This window comes from Mus caroli, unplaced genomic scaffold, assembly GCF_978045245.1.
Source record: "Mus caroli unplaced genomic scaffold, Mus_caroli_1 scaffold_5, whole genome shotgun sequence".
Taxonomy (NCBI): Eukaryota; Metazoa; Chordata; class Mammalia; order Rodentia; family Muridae; genus Mus; species Mus caroli.
This window is the reverse complement of record NW_028227260.1, coordinates 21,046,265-21,065,668: the sequence shown is the minus strand read 5'-3', so window position 1 is coordinate 21,065,668 and position 19,404 is coordinate 21,046,265. Positions and strand designations below refer to the sequence as shown.

The 19,404-nt window shown below is 41.9% G+C and overlaps 1 protein-coding gene across 3 annotated transcripts in view; it reads left to right on the top strand.

Moving 5' to 3' along the window:
• Nucleotides 1-15,597: 15,597 nt before the first annotated feature.
• Phf8 (PHD finger protein 8) overlaps nt 15,598-19,404 on the top strand; it is a 119,167-nt gene continuing 115,360 nt past the window's right edge. For 2 of the 3 annotated variants that reach the window (XM_021153037.2, XM_021153035.2), the window contains exons 1-2: nt 15,598-15,893; nt 16,847-17,035. In XM_021153037.2, coding sequence (XP_021008696.1) covers nt 16,938-17,035 — 98 coding nt within the window. In that variant the 5' untranslated portion in view covers nt 15,598-15,893; nt 16,847-16,937. Of the gene's footprint in view, nt 15,894-15,928; nt 16,223-16,846; nt 17,036-19,404 lie in introns of those variants that run through there. The other variant, XM_029473204.2, reaches the window with a different exon arrangement.

Here is a 19,404-nt window from a genome sequence, read left to right as displayed (position 1 = left end):
TGAAGCAAGCACATGAAAGGACACGTGATGAAGGGCTCTTCACTAACAACATGCATGCATTGGTCCACCTTACTATGCATAGTTGAGCTACATTTGTCAGGATTTTATAGAGAGAAATTCACCAAAACAAACAACCAACCTTCTGGTGGTGTGCCACAGTTTATTGTTGCTTCCTCAGACTCAGGGTGATTGGCAGAGTGATGTCAGCTGATACAGACGCATGTGCTGAGACAAGACACGTGGAGGACACAAGATGTTTAGAGGAGTATAAAAAGGACTCAATGGATAGTGACAGAGTGACTGAGGTAGGCTTGCTGGTACAGCTAGCTGTGCAACAGCTGTTAGTCTCAAGGCTTCGCTGATCTTTGCTTCACTGATTTTTTGCTTCACTGAGAGAGGCACAGCTGAGAGCTTTTCCTGGCATTCCTCTTGGTCCCTCCTGCTGACTCGAGCTGAGGTTGAGGGTAGATTGAGCTGCCACTGCTAATCTGTGAACTGAACTGCTGATTTCCAGACAACACAGATGGGAGTTGCTCCAAAGAACCTTTCTAGACAGGTCCACACCCTCCCATCCTTTCTTTTGTACTACCTCTGGTGGGTGGTGGGCTACAAGGGAGGTTAAAGCATTTAAGAACCATCGTTAAACATAGGTTTTGAAAAAAACTAAAAGTTATACCTGTGGGGCACTTTCTTAATTGATGATTGATATTGGGAGGATCCAGTCCACTGTTAGTAGTGCCACCCCTGGGCAGGTGGTTCTGAGTTGTATAAAAACACTAGATGAGTGAGCCACACACAGGAAGCAAGCCAGTAAGCAGCATTCTTCCCTGGATCTGCTTCAATTCTTTTCTCCAGGTTTGTACCTTGAGTTCTGTCACTGATGGACTGTGATGTAGCAATGTAAGATAAAATAAAGCTTTTCTTCCTCGTGTTGCTTTTGGCCATGGTCTTCATCACAGAAATAGAAAAAAAAACCCAAAACCCAAACAAACAAATAATAAAAAAAAACAAGGTAACCTCCAATGCTTGAATAGTGAAATAATATTATGAAAATGGTTATCCTGCCAAAAACAATCTACAAATTCAATAAAACTCAACTCAAAAAAAAAAAAAGAATGCCAGCAGCATTCTTCACAGAAATAGAACAAAAATCTGAAAAATTCATATGGGAGCACAAAGACTCAAATAGCCAAAGTAATCCTGACCAAAGAAAATATTGCACAATGTCTGATTTCAAGCTATACTACAAAGCTATGTTGATAAGAACAGCATGTTGCTGGTACAAAACCAAACATAGATCAATAGAACAATCCAGGTAGACCCACACAACTACAGCCACTTCATTTTGCCACAGGCCAAAACATACACACAATACAAATGATAACATATTCATCAAATAGTGTGGGTAAACTGGATATCAAGACATACAAATATGAAACTGAAGCCTTATGTCTCACTCTGCATAAAAATCAACTGCAAATAGATTAAGGACCTCAACATAAGGCCTGAATCCCTGAAACTATTAGAGGAGAAAGTAGACAGTATGCTTCAAGTTACAGGCACTGGTAAAGACTTTCTGAACAGGACTCTGGTCACTCAGGAATAATACCAACACTCAATAAATGGTACTAAACAAAAAGCTCCTGTGCATCAGAAGAGACACTCAATTGAGAATAGAACAAAACCTTTGCTGGTTGTACACTAGGCAGGAAATGAATATCTATAATATACAAAGGATTCATTAAGTGTTCAGCACTGAGAGCATATATGGAAACATTATATGAACTGAACAGGTTGTATTTATATATTTAGGGATGTATGTGTGTGTGTATGTGTGTGTGTGTGTGTATATATATATATATATATATATATATATATATATACAAAGAAAAAGCAAATTTTAGAGAGAGAAGTGGAGAACATTGGAGGGGTGGGAGGGAGAAAAGGGAGGGAGAAATTCAATTGTATAATTATAATTTAAAAGATAGATTATTATAAAAAATAGCTGAAAATTAAACATCAAGAAAACAACCCAATTTTTAAAAATTATCTGTGGAATTGAACACAGGGATCTCAAATCTCAAAAGAAGAGGCAAAAAATGGCAAATACATACTTTTTAAAAAGTGTTCAACATTCTTAGCCACCAGGGAAATACAAATTAAAACTACTTTGAGGTTTCATCTCCTCCAAGTCAGAATGGCTACTGAAGTGGAAACTTCTAATTTCTTTGGAAAGTTATGTCAAATGATGTTTTTGCTGGGGCATACAGGTGAAAGGATGTCTTCTAAAGCAAACACATGAAAGACTGTTTCCCTGAAGCAGACACAGGTGAATGAATGTTTGGATATAGCAAACACGTGAAAGGACACTTGATAAAAGAGTATAAATATAACCTCACAGACAGTGGGAGATGAGCACTGCCTCATTATTCTTCACTAAAGACAGGCATGAGCCGGGCGTGGTGGCGCACGCCTTTAATCCCAGCACTCGGGAGGCAGAGGCAGGTGGATTTCTGAGTTCGAGGCCAGCCTGGTCTACAGAGTGAGTTCCAGGACAGCCATGGCTATACAGAGAAACCCTGTCTCGAAAAACCAAAAAAAAAAAAAAAAAAAAAAAAAAAAAAAAAAAAAAAAAAAAAGACAGGCATGTATTGGTTCACCTTCCATTGTGTTGTTGAGCTCAATTTGTGATAATGCTACTATTGAGAGAAGCTCGCTCAAGAACTGTTTGTGAGGTTCCTGCAGCAGCTTGCTGCTTCTGAGTCTGCCTCAGACCAGTTGGGGAGTCTAGCGGTTTCTTCAGGATTGAACGACAGCTGCCTGGTGTCTACTTGCTGAAAGGACTGGACTGTAGATGCTTGTTCATGCTTGGTGTCTGCCTGCCTAGAGGATTGGTATGCAGCTGCTGAACCGTATTTGGTGTTTGCTAAGGGACTGAACTGCTGAGAAAGAAGATTGAGTTCGCCCCAAAAGAACTACTACTGATCAGGTCTACTTCCCCCACATCCTAATAACTTTTCTCTTCCACTACCTGTGCTGGGTGGTAGACTAGAGGAGAGGTTGAACCCTTATTAAAAGTAGGTTGCACAAAATTTATGGCTACAGGCTATCACCAAGGAAACTAATGACCTCAAATGCTGATAAGGGTGTGGAAAAAAAAAGGAAACTTTTATTCACCAGTGGTACAAGTGTAAAGTAGTTCAGCCACTATCCGCATCAGTATGTGGTTCCTCAAAAAGTTAAAAACAGAACTACCATATGATGCAACTATACCACCCCTGGGCATATGCTCAAGGGTTCTATATCCTACTGCAATGTAGAATCTAAAGAGCTATCTGCATAGCCATGGTTATTGCTGTTCAAGTCACAATAAGAAAGAGAAACAGCCTGGATATCTGTCAACTGGGGAACAGAAAATGAAAATGGGGCTGGTGAGATGGCTTAGTGGTTAAGAACATTGACTGCTCTTCCAAAGGTCCCGAGTTCAAACCCCAGCAACCACATAGTGGCTCACAACCATCTGTAATGAGATCTGATGCCCACTTCTGGTGTGTCTGAAGACAGCTACAGTGTACTTACATATAACAATAAATAAATCTTTTAAAAAAGAAAATGAAAATGGTGTACATACACATAATGAACTTGTTTTTAGTTGTAAAGAAAAGTGAAAGTATGAAATTCACAGGAAAATGAGTAGAACTGGAGAACATACTGAGTAAAATAGCCCAGGCCCCAAAAGACAAACACCATATGTTCTTTCATAGGTAGATCCTAGCTTCAAAGTTTTAGATTTCTGTATTCAAGTAAGACTGAGTACATGTAGAGGCCTGGAAGCAAGAAAGGAGCCATGGGGGCACGGAGGGAAGGCCCTGGGTGAAAACACCTAAGATATGAGAGTTGAGAGGGGGAGTACTATCATGGAAAGGCTTCAATTGGGGTGGGTGGGGAGCTGGGGGTAGGTGAAGGCTAAACAAAACAGAATATATGATCCAGGCCTGGTGGCGAACACTTTAAACCCAGAACTCAGGAGGCAGAGACAGGTGGATCTGGACTACAGAATAAGTTCTAGGACAGCCAGAAAGAGCTACACAGAGAAACCATGTCTTGATAAACACACACACACACACACACACACTACTTCATCAATTAGCTAAAAATGTAATTAATAGAAAATAGAGTTGTACAGGGAAAAACATAATGAACAAAACAGAAGCCATAAAAAGTAAAATTGATATAAACATCTCACATGACAATATCAATATTCATACTTCCTGGCAACACAAGCCATAAACAAGTTAAGGGTCGTGATGGTTAATTTTGATTGTCAAATTGATTGACTCTAAAATCAATTAAGAGATGTGGTTTTTGTTTTTGTTGTTTTTGTTTTGTTTTGTTTTTCACTGAGGTATTTCCAGGGCATTCCCAGGCAGAATTAACTGAAGGAAGATGACCTCCCCCATACCACACTACCTTCCACCTGTGACTCACATACAGAGATCCAAAGAAAACAGTGTTGCATACTTGCCTGCCCGCATGAATGCCTGCCTTTCTTGCTGTTGGCTATGTCTATCTCTGCTCCTGCTACCATTCTACGATAAGATCAGAATCCAACTTATTCAGGTTCCAGTGTGGAACACAAAGACATTCCAGGAATCTTCCAGGTAGGTATTCAGCAGCGATTGCTTCATGGACTGAGTAGCTACCAGGTTCTTAGCCTCCAGCATCCACACTACCACTGTTGGATCACCCAGCCTCAGTTTCTTCCATTTTCCTTCAAATGAAATAATTGCATTTTTCTGTATAGCTGAATAAAACTTCATTGTGTATAACTAACTACATTTCTTTTACCCTTTCATTTTTGATGGACATTTTAGGCTGATCCTATAATTGTTTATTATGAAGTCCCTCAGCAAAGGTAGATATGCAGGTATCCCTATTTTTTGGTTGTTTGTTATTTAGTTTGTTTTGAGACAGAGTTTCTCTGTTTAGCTGTCCTGGAGCTCACTCTGTAGACCAAGCTGGCCTTGAACTCATAGGGATTCACCTGCCTCTGCCTCCCAAGTTCTGGGATTAAAGTCCTGAGCCATCGTAGGCTAGGCATCCCTATTATTAAGCTTAATGTTATATCACTATTAGGCTTATATTAAGCGACTTCTTCTGGAAGAAGTATGGCTGGATCATATAGAAGTTTGAATCTGTAGCTCAGGCTGGCTTTGAACTAATAATCTATGTAGCCCAATTTGGCTTTGAACTTATGGTCATGTTCTTCTCTTAAGTGCTGAGATAACAGGTTTGTACCACCATGTCTGGCCTCACACAATAGTTCTATTTTTAACTTCTCAGGTGGTACTGGTTACTTTTCTTCTTGTTGTGACATACTGATTTGCATGGGCAGGTGGGCCTGGCCTGTATAAAAAAGGAGCTGAGCATGGGCCTGGGAGCAGGCAAATCAATGAGCAGCATTTTCATTAGCAGTGAATAATAACCAAAGTATGCTCTTGCCAACATTTGTTGTTTGTACAACCAATATATGCTAATGATAACAATAAAAATAGAAGCAGTCTAGATATACTAACTTATGCCTAAAAATCCCAGTGCTATGGAAGCCAGGGCTAAAATTTGAGTCCAGCATGGACTACAGTCTGAGATCCTGTCTAAAAATAAAATAAAATAAAATAAAATAAAATAAAATAAAATAAAATAAGAACACAGAGAGGGAAGAAAACAAAGACAAATTATAATTGTTCACCTTTCAGATTGATGAATAATTTAAAGTAATTCTAAAGCCATGTTTTTAGGAAAATTGAAAAAATGTGGAGATGTGCTCCTGATAAGAGTAAAAATTGACATATTCCTTTATAATGACAATTTAGCAGTATGCATTGTTTTCTTTAAAAAATGTTACTAGCATCAAATCCAGAGGCTTATGTACATAAGGTGAGTGCTGTATCATGGAGCTACATTCCTAACTTTAATAGTTAGTGCATATTATAACCGAAAATACCTTTACTCTATGACTCAGTAATACACCTTTGAATGTGGACCTAGAGAAACACACTTGGCCACAATTCTGCCCATACTACCATGTTCATTGTATCCCTATAAAAGTGAACAAATATAGCCACTTTATCCATCAGAGACCAATGCAAATGAAAGAATCCCTAGTAGGTTGTGGGAATCATTCTTATAGAAAGGCCTTCCTTCAAGTGGTAAAGCAATTGGCCACAAAATGTAATATAATTCTGTTTATGTGAAAATGACAAATATCTACATTAGTCTCTTTATTTCTGTTTTATTATACTACATCTAGTTGCCCTACCACACACACACACACACACACGCACACACATGCACACATACACACAAACACACACCTACTATCAATGGAGAGGTGTTTGGAGATGTCTGAATCACTGTAATCCAAGTTAAGCCCACCAAAACCACCAAGCAGGTGTGGGAACCACTAGTTTTATTGAGCACATGCAAATTGAAAATGAAATGCTTCTCATTCAAAAGGCAGGGAAACAGGAGGGAAACACATTCAAGATTCTTAAGAAGGTTTTAAAAAATATTATATTACTTGTACAAGATACTAGGAGTAATAACAATATAAAGCAATGCATAAACTACCAATTCTAGAACAATATTTTCATCATAATTTATATAATAAAATGTTGTTAATGTGACTTCTTAGTCATGAGCTTTTTGGGCTCATTTTTCTGCAAATTCAATCATTTGGTCACTATTATTTATATTTTTAGCAACTTTTTTGTTTGTTTCCTTGCAGTGCAGGGGGATTGAATACAGGGTTTGTGCATGCTATATAAATGCTTGACTACTGAGCCACATTCTCAGTCCACAACTTCAATTTTAATATAATTGAAACCAACATCAGTTATAAGACCACTATAATATTTGATGATTTTTCACTTTAAGATTTGCCTGTTAGTATCACTGTTATCATTTTTCAGAGAAGTTTGTTCACCTCCACAAGACCTGTCAACATTCCAATAGGTAGTATTAGTAAGACTCAATGGGTTACAGAGAAAAAGGAAAGGAAGGGAAGGTGACAGGGGACCTGCTGGGCAGTTCCTGGGAGAGTGGGGGAGGGGAGTTGGGGGGTGAATGTGATGATAATACATTGCATACTGTCTTAGTGTTCTATTGCTGTGAAGAGACACCATGACCATGGTAACTCTTATAAAGGAAAACATTTGTTTGGGATTTACTTAGAGTTTCAGAGATTTAGTCCATTGTCATTATGGCAGGAAGCATGGTGGCACATAGACAGACATGGTGCTGGAGAAGTAGCTGAGAGATCTGGATCTGGATGCCCAGGCAGCAGGAATAGAAAAACACTGGGCCTAGCTTGAGCTTCTAAAACCTCAAAGCCCAGGCCCAGTGACACACTTCCTCCAACAAGGTCACACCTACCCCAATAAAGCCATATCTCCTAAACCTAAGTAGTGCCACTCCCCCTTTTTTACAACTAAGTATTCAAATATATGAACTTATGAGGGCCATTCTTATTCATACCACCACATACACATATGAAATTGCCAAAGAGTCAAAAAAATATTCCTAGAAAAGAGTAGTTTATAGGGCTAGGGGTATTATTTCATGACAGAGGGCTTGATCCAAGGCTCAGGCTCTGGTTTTTCATCATAAGCACTTCAATAAAAAGTATTTTGTACACTATGACATTTTGATATACTCCTCCTTCCCCTATGCTACTTTTTTCGGTGCTGGAATGAATCCCAGGGCCTTGTGCATGCTTGGCAAGTCTTTACAACTGAACTGCATTTGCCAGTCTATTGGGATATATTTCTCTCTTTTTAGATAGGGTTTCACTATGTGGCCTTGACTGGCCCGGAATTTGCAGCAACCACTTTCTTCTGCCTCCCAAAAGGTGGGATTATAGGTGTATACCACCACTCCTGGTCTACCCTTTTGTCAGCACTGGAGATTTAATCCAGAGCCTACTGCCTGGTAGTCAAGTTCTGTACCACTGAGCTACATCGCTAGCCCATAGAGATAATTTTCTGATAAATTATTTCGAAATTAAAAATTTAAGTATATCTGTAGCTGTTGATTCTTATTCATTTCCTCCAAAAGACTGAATTCTCTGTACAAATCAGTTTTTACTGTATTCAGTCTGAGTTCAGTTTTAGATCTAAATCCATACATTACCCCCATAATATGCTGTAGATTACAGAGGTCATAAAATAAATTAGAAAATGGCTTGTTCATTTCTATATCATTTATAACTTCAGACTATGTATTCTTAGCTGCCTTGTTTGGTACATGGATTATCATCCTGATGGTTTTTTTCTAAGAGTACAAACCATACTTGGTTTCTGACTTAAATTATACAAAAAACTTGCTGATTACCCTATCTCATTACATCCATATACCAGTTGCTATAAAATATACAGCTGTGGTACAACTGAGGAGATAAAAACCTGGACTTTGGGGCTGTGTGTTAGCTGATTTTTCTCATTGCTGTGACAAAATACTTGAAAACAGTTAAGATAGGAAGAATGGGTTGCTTTAGGCTCAACAGTTTGAGGGTACGCACTATAATTGCATGGGCGTTATGGCAAATGGAATGTGAGGTGGCTAACCAGATTTTATCCACTGTCAGAAAACAAGAGCTCAAAGTGGGTATCTGGCTTGTGCTCTCCCCCTTTTGATTCAGCTAGAATCCCAGCCCATGGAATGGTGCTACCCACAACTCATTTGGATCTTCACACCTTAAGCAATCCAACCTAGAAGTTTCCTCACAGACATAGCTAGATGTTTATTCTGAGATGATTCTAGTTCTTGTTAAACTGACAGTGTTAACCATTACAACCTGCATTATTAGGAAACCCAGCTTACGTGGATACATACTGTATGACCTGGAGCAAGTAAACTAGAAAGTCTGTTTCCTCATCCACAAAGTGGAGATGCTCCTAGTATCTACATCAAGGGGTTGCTGTGAAGGACTGGATTAATAGTTGAAGAATTTCTATGATTGTGTATTCATTTACTTCTTTATTATGGACTGGGTGTTATTTACAGAGCCTTTCATATACTGGGCAAACAACGTACCAGAGCTATGTCTTCAACCCTTTACAAAGTTTTATTTTGAAGCTGGGCCTGGTGGTGCACGCCTTTAATCCCAGCATTCTGGAGGCAGAGGCAGGAGTATCTCTGTGAGTTTGAGGCCAGCCTGGTCTACATATGAAGCTCCTGGACAGCCAGGACTAAGTTGTCCCAGATGGCTTTAAACTCACTCTGTTAGGCAGGTCTTAAACTTGCTACGACCTTCCTTCACCAGGCTCCTGAGCAGCTGGGTTTACAGGACAGTACTACCCTGCTGGACTATATGCAAGCCCGTGTTCAGAGCAGTGCTATTAACATCGTTATTTGCCCTTTTGTGCTTTTAAGTCGGTTTTGAAACAAACTAATCTTTCTCATCTTATCCTTTCCTTTGGCCCCATTCTGTTCCCATCTCTTTTCATAGAAGCTGACGTTCACTTTAGCTCTCATCACATTCTGTTACAACAGTTAGATCTACGTTTTTGAAGAAAAATGAATTGGAAAGAGCCTTTCTGGGATTCTCTCTAGCAGGGTATGAGTCACCCAGGTTGTCAGTAGCTATCTGATTGAATGCATTCAATTATCTGTCTAATTAAATGCTTAAAAGTATTAAGTGGGCATGTATTGTGGGAGGAAGGTTTCCAGAGCAAGCTTGGGCTATGGGAGTCAATTCAGATCACATACTATTTTTTGAGAGTGGCCAGACCACACACTTCCAGGGCAACAGCAGGCTGATTCCCTTCCTTGACAGTGCCAGGAGTCCTTTGTTAGCAACTCAGACTTGCCTTGGGTTTAGTTTCTTGAAATTCAGCATTTCACCATATCTTTTAGCTTCTCTTTTTCATCTCTCAAGAACAATGCAGAGAATTTTTCTGGGGTGAGGAATTGCGTACCTCTGCAGGTTAACTGTGGCCTTTGTCATCACACAGTTGTTCCCATTTAGGCTTTGCCATATTTCACCCTTTATTTTGTTGTTACCTTACCATATTCACTATGTTGTATACTTCTGGAGAATCTATGTATAGTTTCTTATTCATGTCTACAGATTCTATTTTAATCCTTAACTATACCACACCAGCTCCTTCCACTACCGTTTTAGGGCTTTTACACTTTTGATTCTATTTTATCCCTAGCTAGCTCTTAATATTCAGGTCTAAACTCACAAGACACTTTCTCAGAGAGGCCTCCCTTGTCTACACTATCTAAAGTAGCTTTTTCTCTGGATCATTCTCTATTTTGTAACTTGTCCTGTTTTCATTACACTTAGGAATTATCTTATTTGACTGTATTATCTGTCTCCCTTACTGCAATGTGAGTCACAAGAACATGGATTTTGTCTGTTTTATTCATTCCAGAATCCCTGGTGCCTAGAATAGCAGGTGTACAATAGGCATGAGAGAACATTTATTTTATTATTCATTATCCTCCTCAGCACCTAGTACAGTGCCTGGTGCTGGTTAATAAAGAACTATTGGGAGAGGTGGCCCCTGAAGGGATAAAAACTCCACAGGAAGAACAACAGAGTCAACTAACCTGCACCCTTGGGGGCTCTCAGAGTCTGAACCACCAACCAAAGAGCATAGGTCCTGAACATAGGCTATCCCAAAAGCTGTAGCCTGTTTGTGGGATATGTCATCTAGTCGGGCTGTCTTGTCTGGCCTCAGTGGGAGACTTGAAGTGCTAGGGTGTGGAAATACCAAGGGGGCTCCACCCGCTCAGAGGAGAAAGAGAGCAAAGGACTGTGGGGGGGGGCAGTGACCAGGAGGGGACAGTGAGCAGGATGTAAAGTGAATAAGCAAAAATAAATAAATAAATACATTAATTAATTAATTAAAAAAACCTGCTGGCTGTTCTTGCAAGACCTGGCTTCAACTCCCAGTAGCACAACGTGGTTCACAACCATCCTCAACTTCACTTGCAGGGCCTCTGACACTCTTCTCTGACTTCTTTAGAAACCAAGCTCACACATGAGCACAGACATTCATGTAAAACAAAGCACTCACACACAGATAAAACTAATATAATTTTTGCCTGGGCAGAAGTGGTGCACATCATTAATCCCAGCACTCAGCAGGCAGAAATAGGTTGATCTCAATAAGTTCGAGGCCAGCCTGGTCTACAGATCAAGTTCCAGAACAGCCAGGGCTACACAGGGAAGCTGTATCTCAGAAAAAGAAAAAGAATTGTTGACTGTGTCCTACAACAATATATGGAAAGAAGGAGCATGAGTTAGAGGCTAGCCTGGGCTACATAATGAGTTTGAGGCCATCTTGGTTATACAGTGAAACTCTGTCTCAAAAACCAAAACAAAGGCTGGAAAGATGGCTCAGCAGTTAAGAGCACTGACTGCTCTTCCAGAGATCCTGACTTCAAATCCCAGCAACCACATGGTGCTCACAACCATCTATAATGGGATGCCCTCTTCTGGTGTGTCTGAAGATAGCTACAGTATACCTACATATAATAAATAAATCTTTGGGCCAGGGTGAGCAAGGCTGGAGTAAGAAGGAAAACCCAAACCAAAACAAAAAACAAAAAAGAATGGAAGGATAGCTGAAAAGGAAAGAGGAAGAAAGAAGAGAATGCTGATTCAGTGAGTTTCATACATATGCCTTTTTTTTTTTTCTTTCAAGACAGGGTTTCTCTGTATAGCCCTGGCTGTCCTGGAACTCAGAAATCCACCTGCCTCTGCCTCCCAAGTGCTGGAATTAAAGGCATGTGCCACCACTGCCTTTAACATACTCCAATTTAAAGCTACATTTTATTTGTCCCTACAAAACCTGTTTTTTTTTTTTTTTTCTGTATACCCTGGCTTAGTTAGTGGTACCATCCATGCACTCATTCTGAGACTAAACTCAGAAATGAACTCCTATCTCTTTTCCTCATTCATTTCGGCTTTCAATTACTCTTAAAGGTCTGATTCAGCCTCCAAAATATCCAGATTACCAAACTATTTTCTGGCCCCACTCACTATCTTGATATCCTTTCTTCTTTTTTTCTTCCAGTCCCCATCCCTGATTCTTTGTAAAGTTAAGAGGCTTAAGCTGCAAGTATTGTCATCTTGCTATACTGTCACATGGCTATGTGTTTTATAAAGTCTGCAGTTTAGTCAAACTGTTCATTTCCACTGTGAGCCTCATCATAGTTTTCTTTATGTTAGGGGGTATTAGAGAAACCTTAGAAAAATTTGAGGTTCATTCAGGCATAGTGGCCCATGCCTTTAATCCCAGAACTCCAGAGGCAAAGGCATTCAGATCTTCATGAGTTCAAGGTCAGCCTGGTCTACATAGTGATAGTGAGTTCCAGGACAACTAGAGCTACATAGTGAGACCCTATCTCAAAAGAACCAAAACAAGACAAGACAAAACAAAACAAAACAAAATTTTGAGGTTCACCTAATAAGTTCATTTGGGGTTATATTTAGTTTGTTTAGCTAGGACATTCATATGTAGCACTGAATTTATCCCTAAAAATATTCTTACTGCATGTCTTTGAAGCCAACTTTAGTATTAACTGATCTATAACATCTCAAAATATGTTTCAGGTCCTAATAAAATTTCACACTACTCTGGCTAAGGCGCAAAGACAATTCAGTTACTAGAGAGATAACTCAGTAGTTAAGAGTGTTTACTACTCTTGCAGAGAGTCTGGGTTCAGTTCCCATGACCCAAGGCAGTTGTGATGGTTTCTATATACTTGGCCCAGGGAGTGGCCTCGTTAGAAGGTGTGGCCTTGTTGGAGTAGGTGTGTCATTGTGGGTGTGGGCTTGAGACCCTCACCCTAGCTGCCTGGAAGTCAGTATTCTGTTAGTAGCATTCAGATGAAGATGTAGAACTCTCAGCTCCTCCTGAACCATGCCTGCCTGGATGCTTCCATGTCTCTGCCTTAATGATAATGAACTGAACCTATGAACCTGTAAGCCAGCCTCAATTAAATGTTGTTCTTATAAGAGTTGCCTTGGTCGTGGTGTCTGTTCTCAGCAGTAAAACCCTAAGACAGTAGTTCATATCTCCTCCTCTAACTTTAGTTCTGTGGGATCCAGTACCCTCTTCTTACCTTTATACAGTCCTGCACACATGTAGTTCCCATATATACTCTCAGGCAGTTGTGGTCCCTCCCCCATTTTAAAATTTTCAGTAGTTTCTTATTCCTTAAAAGATAAAATCTCTCTTGCATTTTGTACTATAATAGCTCTTGATTTAACTTCTTACAGTATGACTCCCCATGCGCCTCCATGCATTTGTGCACCTCAATTTTTGTCGTTTTGTTTTTTTTCGAGACAGGGTTTCTCTGTGTTCAGCTCTGGCTGTCCTGGAACTCCCTCTGTACACCAGGGTGGCCTTGGACTCACAGATAACTGCCTGTTTCTTCCTCCAGACTGCTGGGATTAAAGGCCTATGCCACCATTGTTCATGAACCTTATTTTTGTATACAGTGGTATTAAGCTTTGTTTTTGAGCTGTGATTTCATGTATCCCAGGCTGGCCTAGAACTTTTGTAAATAAGGATGACTTTGAACTTTTGGACCTCCTGAGTACATGGGCTACCACCCAAGGCTTCTGCAGTTCTGAGAATTGAACGCTGGGGGTTTGTGGATGCTAAGCAATATACTACCAACTGAGCTGTATCCAGGGCCTTAGGAAATCTTTATATATCCTCTTAGACTCCCTACAGCATAGCTTACAACAGCAAGCAGCCTGCGAGGCCTAGCTTATTTTACTCTTCATTTTCTTTCCTCCCTCTTTCCTTTCTTGTTAAATTTGTCACTCTCTTGCCCCATTCTCTCAGATGGTTTTTAAAGAGTTCTCCACCAGATAATAATCACAGCACTTAAGAAGCCAAGGCTGAGGTGGAGAGGAAAGGAGAAATGGGGAAACAAGAAGAGGGAAATTATTTTTCTCTGACAAGGACACTTTTGTCCCTGTATATCTGTTTGCCAGAAAACTGTTTTACACATAATCTTTTTTTCCACACCACTTTTCCTCTTTTGGTAAGAAAATATTTTTTTTTCTAAAATTTCTTTATTTTTATGTTATGTGCTTTGGTGTTTTACCTGCATGTGTGTCTTATGTGAGGGTGCCAGGCCCCCTGTTACAGACAGCTGTGAGCTGCCATGTGGGTGCTGGGAATTGAACTGGGTCCTCTGGAAGAGCAGCCCGTGCTTCTAACCTCTAAGCCATCTCTCCAGTTCCAGAAAACAATTTTTAATACAGTTTATTCTACAAAGTAATGAGATCCTGCAAGAAAGTGATACAGCAAGAGAACTAGGGATATTTCATTAATGTCTGAAGAAAAAACAAAATCAAACAGTGCCACCTTAAAGCAGTCAGAAAATCCTGGTACAGATATATGGAAAGCCGTGAACTGATTTTTGCTTTTCATGGAATTGAACCTGCATGGTTCATGACAGAGACCCTGGGAAGAGCCTGCTGGGGGAAAGAGGTTTTTTTTGTTTTATTTTGTTTTTTAATTCCCAGGCTCTCAGATCAGATCACTTTCCTTCTCTAAACCTGTTTCTTCATTTGGTGATAATCGCAGTTTTTTCCTCTCACAGGGTGAAGATTAAGTGATAACTCCAACCGTGGGAAAAGGACCTGGTCCACTATCAGGGCTCAATGGACAGGAGCCCATCTCCCAAGGCTGAAACCCGCCCCCGCAGCCCTATGTAACACTTCTGCCGTCCGGAGCCCCGACGGACCTCACCTCCTCTCAGAGGAGGAGACTAGCGAGGGGCGGCGAGTGCTAGGGGGGCGGGCGGAGGAAGGTGCGGGTTTGGCTTTTTATTTTTTATTTTTTTTCGACTCCGTGTTTACCCGGGTTACGGAAGACTTAAGCTCCAGGCCCCACTCAAAATGGAGCCAAACTACCGCCTCGCCTAAGATGGCGGCTCCTCCGCCTATCAGCTCAAGCTCTTACGCGCCATTGGGCCACCTAGACAAGGCGCAACATCCTAGGCTACCTCAAGGTGTCGCCCCGCCCCATGACGTCACGCAAGAGCCGCCGGCTTGACGTGCCGGGCTCCACCTTCACCTCCTGTGCCCGAGCCTCGTAAGATGGCGGCGGGCTCGTCTCTTTCCCAGAACGCCGCCACTCTCAATATGGTAGCTGTTTACCATATCTCTCCACCCCTCTCCGCCTCAACTGCCTCGCGATTTTGAATAAACTTTATTGATTGCTTTGAATCTCCTACAACCCCCTGAGAGTGGCTTCTCCCCGCGACCTCTCCGGTGGTCTTTCTCCAGCCGCGGCAAGCCTGTCTCGCGAAGGGGGCAGCGACAAAGCCACTCGCCAGTGCGCCCGGCGGCCCCGAGTCCGATCCCCAGCCCCGGCTGAGACCTCGGTCTCTAGAAGGCTCTGAGGGCCAGACGGTGGGAGGGCTGAGGTGGACACTGCCCGAAAGCCCCGTCAGAGCCCCGGTACTGCGTGACGCGGCATGTGGTTTCTAGGAGAAGGCAAGTCAGCTTCACAGTTTGGCAGCGGCAATCCCAGCATTCAGCGCGCGCCGCCTCGGGCCGGAACTGCCCGGCTAGCCTGTGCTTAGCGCAGAGCTGGGTTGCCCCGGAGCGAGCCCAGCGGCTGGCGAGTCTCTGGGGCTGAGCTCTGCTCCCTGAGGACTTGCCCCCTGCAGCCTCGGGCATGAAGAGAGCTCTGTAGCGTTTGGGACCGTGGACATTTTTTTTTTTTTTATCAGGTTTGGGGCATAAAAAAAGGTTCCTGTCAGTGTGTGTGGGGGGAGGCGTAGAGAGCTCCTCGTAAGTTTTGGGGGCTGCAAGCAAGCTGCGTTCTAATTTAAGACGAGACGTCTGTCAGGTGAGGGGTCCAGCCGAACCCTCGGCGGTCGGAGGGGATTGCAAGGCAATGCCTGCCATTTGGAGCTGTGGAAGGGAAAACAAATTCTTCGCTTAGTTTCGCGGCGGCGAGGAGATTCTAGTGGGTTTCCTGGGGCTTCGAAGAGATCCTTTTCAGTGTCAGGGGGGAGATGAGCTCCCTGTCAGCTTTGGAGTGGAGGACGAAATTGCGGTTTATTTCATTTTGGAGCAGAATGAGACTCCTTACTGCTCAGGAGGGAATGATACTGAGAATGACGAAAAGGATCATTTAAACTACTCTCCCAACGCGATCCCAGGACTGTGATTTGAGTTGGGTGCCTAGTCTTGTTTGTCTTGTTCCCGAAGGCTTTGGGGGGGTGGGGTGGGGGGGCGTAATTCGGAATAACCTGCGGAGACCTTCAGGGATTTCCGCATCTCTGCTTCTTCCTATTTTGGGGGGCTAGACAGGGTCTCTGGTCTCTCCCTCAGCTTCCCTCTTCCCAGCTTCATCCTTTATGCCGCGGTTTGCGTCATAATAAAGGGAGCTGAGAGTCCTGGGAAGCAAGAGGGCAGTGAAGAGAGGGGGTTCAGTGAGGGATTAAAGAAGCTTCCCGAAAGCTTTCAGATATTTACATGAAACCCGGAAAGAAGTTGTCACTGACTTCAGGGCCAAAGAAGGTAGGGGTCTGGGGGAGGCGTTTGGAAGGCAGGGCAGAGCAGATAGCAGAACGTTCTTGCTGTTCTTTCCAAGTGAAAGAAATCCTGAAGGGTGGGTGGACTTTCTCCACTTAACTCCTGCACTCTCACCAGCTGTGTTGAGTCCTGGCTCGGTTACTCCCTTTTTCAGAACTGGAGGTTGGTACCCAGGGGGTGGGGTGGGGGCGGAGACACGGAACGATTTGGAAACCCGGGGCCGGAGGAGTCACTTGGTAAAGAAGTGTTGTTTGTGTCTAGCCATCGTCTAGAGAAGGCGCTTGTTGCTGCCTTCAGACCCAGTAAAGCTTCAAAACTGGCACGGCGCAAAACGATCCAACCCCCTGTGAAGATGGCCTCGGTGCCTGTGTATTGCCTCTGTCGACTGCCTTATGATGTGACCCGCTTCATGATCGAGTGTGACATGTGCCAGGACTGGTTTCACGGCAGGTAAGAAGGGCAGGCCAGGCTGGTCAGGGTGCGTTGGCCAGGTGTGTTGTTTTCACTTGCTCTCTCCTCCCCGTTTTCTACCTACTGCTCAGAAACTAGCCCCTCTGTCAATTTACAAACCTAGGTTTTTCTGTTGCTCCTCGCCAAACAACTAGGTCCTAGCTGACAGTGGTCTCTGGTTTCTCTCTGTTTCCCTATGTATATTTATTGTACTTTGTGTGTGTACATGAATATATATATATATATATATATATATGCATACATATTTGATTTTGTAGCTGCGTTCTAGCTACAAAGAAATTATCAGTTGTATGGTTGTGTTTTCCCTCATATCCTGGCTTTGGGGGAGGCAGCACTGCATTTTTGAGTTATCTGAGTCTAAGAACATGGATTTCTTTGTAACTTACTATCAGTGGCCTTGGCCAAGTTGCTTTTGCTTCTGTGAGCCTCACTTACAAATCAATACCTCTTTCATAGCTGTAAAGCAGTTTACTTGCATTCTATAAATGGATGCAGAACCAGAAAAATATTATATTTCTGTGCTGTCTGCAGGACTGTCTAACTACATTAAAATTAAAAGACGTAGGGTAAAACAACAGGACAAATGCACCTGTCTGTCACCCAGGTTTCCAGTGAGATTAGTGTATATAATAAAAATTAAAATATTATCTTATTACTGAGGGAATTTGTATACTGGAGTTTAATAAAAAAACAGTATTCGGGACCATTCTCTTACTATATAAGTTCTAGAATGTCAATATAAGTTGTCAATTTTTAAAGGAGCTGTTCCTGTTATACTCAAAAACAAAGTAAGGGTGGGGTCAGTGGGTCTCATGTTCAAGGCCTGCCTGAGCCAGTTCAAGGCCAGCATGGCAACTTAGCACGATTCTGTCTCAATAATAATAATAATAATAATAATAATGTAAAGAACTTGGGGTATAACTCAGTGGTAAGCTCTTGCCTCAAAATATCAAAAAAAAATGATTTGATCTTATAGTTGCGCACATGTCTGTTACTTCCTAGAGGTAGAGATACCTTTTCTTTTACTTTTTAGTATTTCTAGTGCTAAATATGCAGTAGATATTTAGTACAGTGTTGAATAAATGAGCAAGTCATAATGAAAAAACCTATTTCACTATGGCCCTTAGTTTGGAAGTGTGTATGATATCTCTTTAAAAGGGCTTTTGCTCACAGTGTAGAAATCTGAAAACACAACAAGAATGAATGTTTCCTAACTTCTTACCCTGTGTCAGACTCCATAACTGACATTCCATAAATTATTTTGTCTGTAACCAAGTCTGAAAGTTCAAATTTTTCTTCTACTTCTGCGGGTTTCTGTATCCGGGTGTGTACACATGTATGGAAGCCAGAGGTCAGCCTCAGGCTTCAGTCCTCAGGAACCAGCCATCTTGGGTTTTTTTTTTTGTTTTGTTTTTTTTTTTTTTTGTTTTTTTTGTTTTTTTTGAGCTAGGGTCTCCCAGTGGCCTGGTACTTTATAAGTAGCCTAGGCAGGTGGGCCAGATAGCTGCAGGGATTTTCCTGTTTCTCTCTCCCTACCACTGGGATTATATGGACTTGAGTCTTTCTTATATATGTTCTGGAGATTAAACTAAAGTCCTCATGTTTGCCTAGTAAACACTTTACTCACTGAGCCTTCTCCCCAGCCTAAAAGTTACACTTGTGGGAGAGCACACTCCTGTGAGTATGTGTATATGCATCCATGTGTGCACATACGCTTGAGGAGCTTTCGTTACTGCTCTCCACCTTATCTTTCATGCCAAACCTGGAGCTTGGGTTAGGCTAGCTGGCTAGCAAGCTCCAGAGATCCATTTGTCTGTTTGCCCTCATTGCTAGGGTTGTAAGCACTTATGGCCATGATCAGTTTTATGGTAGTTTTGGGGATTTGAACTCAGGACCTCTTACTTTCATAGCAAGCTGAGCCATCACCCTAGTTCCTGAAAGTTAGATTTTAGAGTGTGTGTGTGTGTGGGGGGGTGGCACTTGTGCGTACATAGCATGTTATGAATGTGGAGATCACAAGACAACTTGGAGGAGTCAATTTTCTCCTTGCACCATGTAAGACCAGGAATAAACTCAGGTTGTCAGGCTTGGTGACAAGTACCACCTAGTGAGGTATCTCATCGGCCCAACCCAGATTTTTTTTGTTTTGTTTTGTTTTTTGGGTTTTTGAGACAGAGTTTCTCTGTACAACCCTGGCTGTCCTGGAACTCACTCTGTAGACCAGGCTGGCCTTGAACTCAGAAATTCCCCTGCCTCTGCCTCCCAAGTGCTGGGACCAACCCAGATTTTTAAAAGAATTTTTTTAAATGGGCTTTAGGGCATAGGCCAGTAATTACAGTTACTTTGGA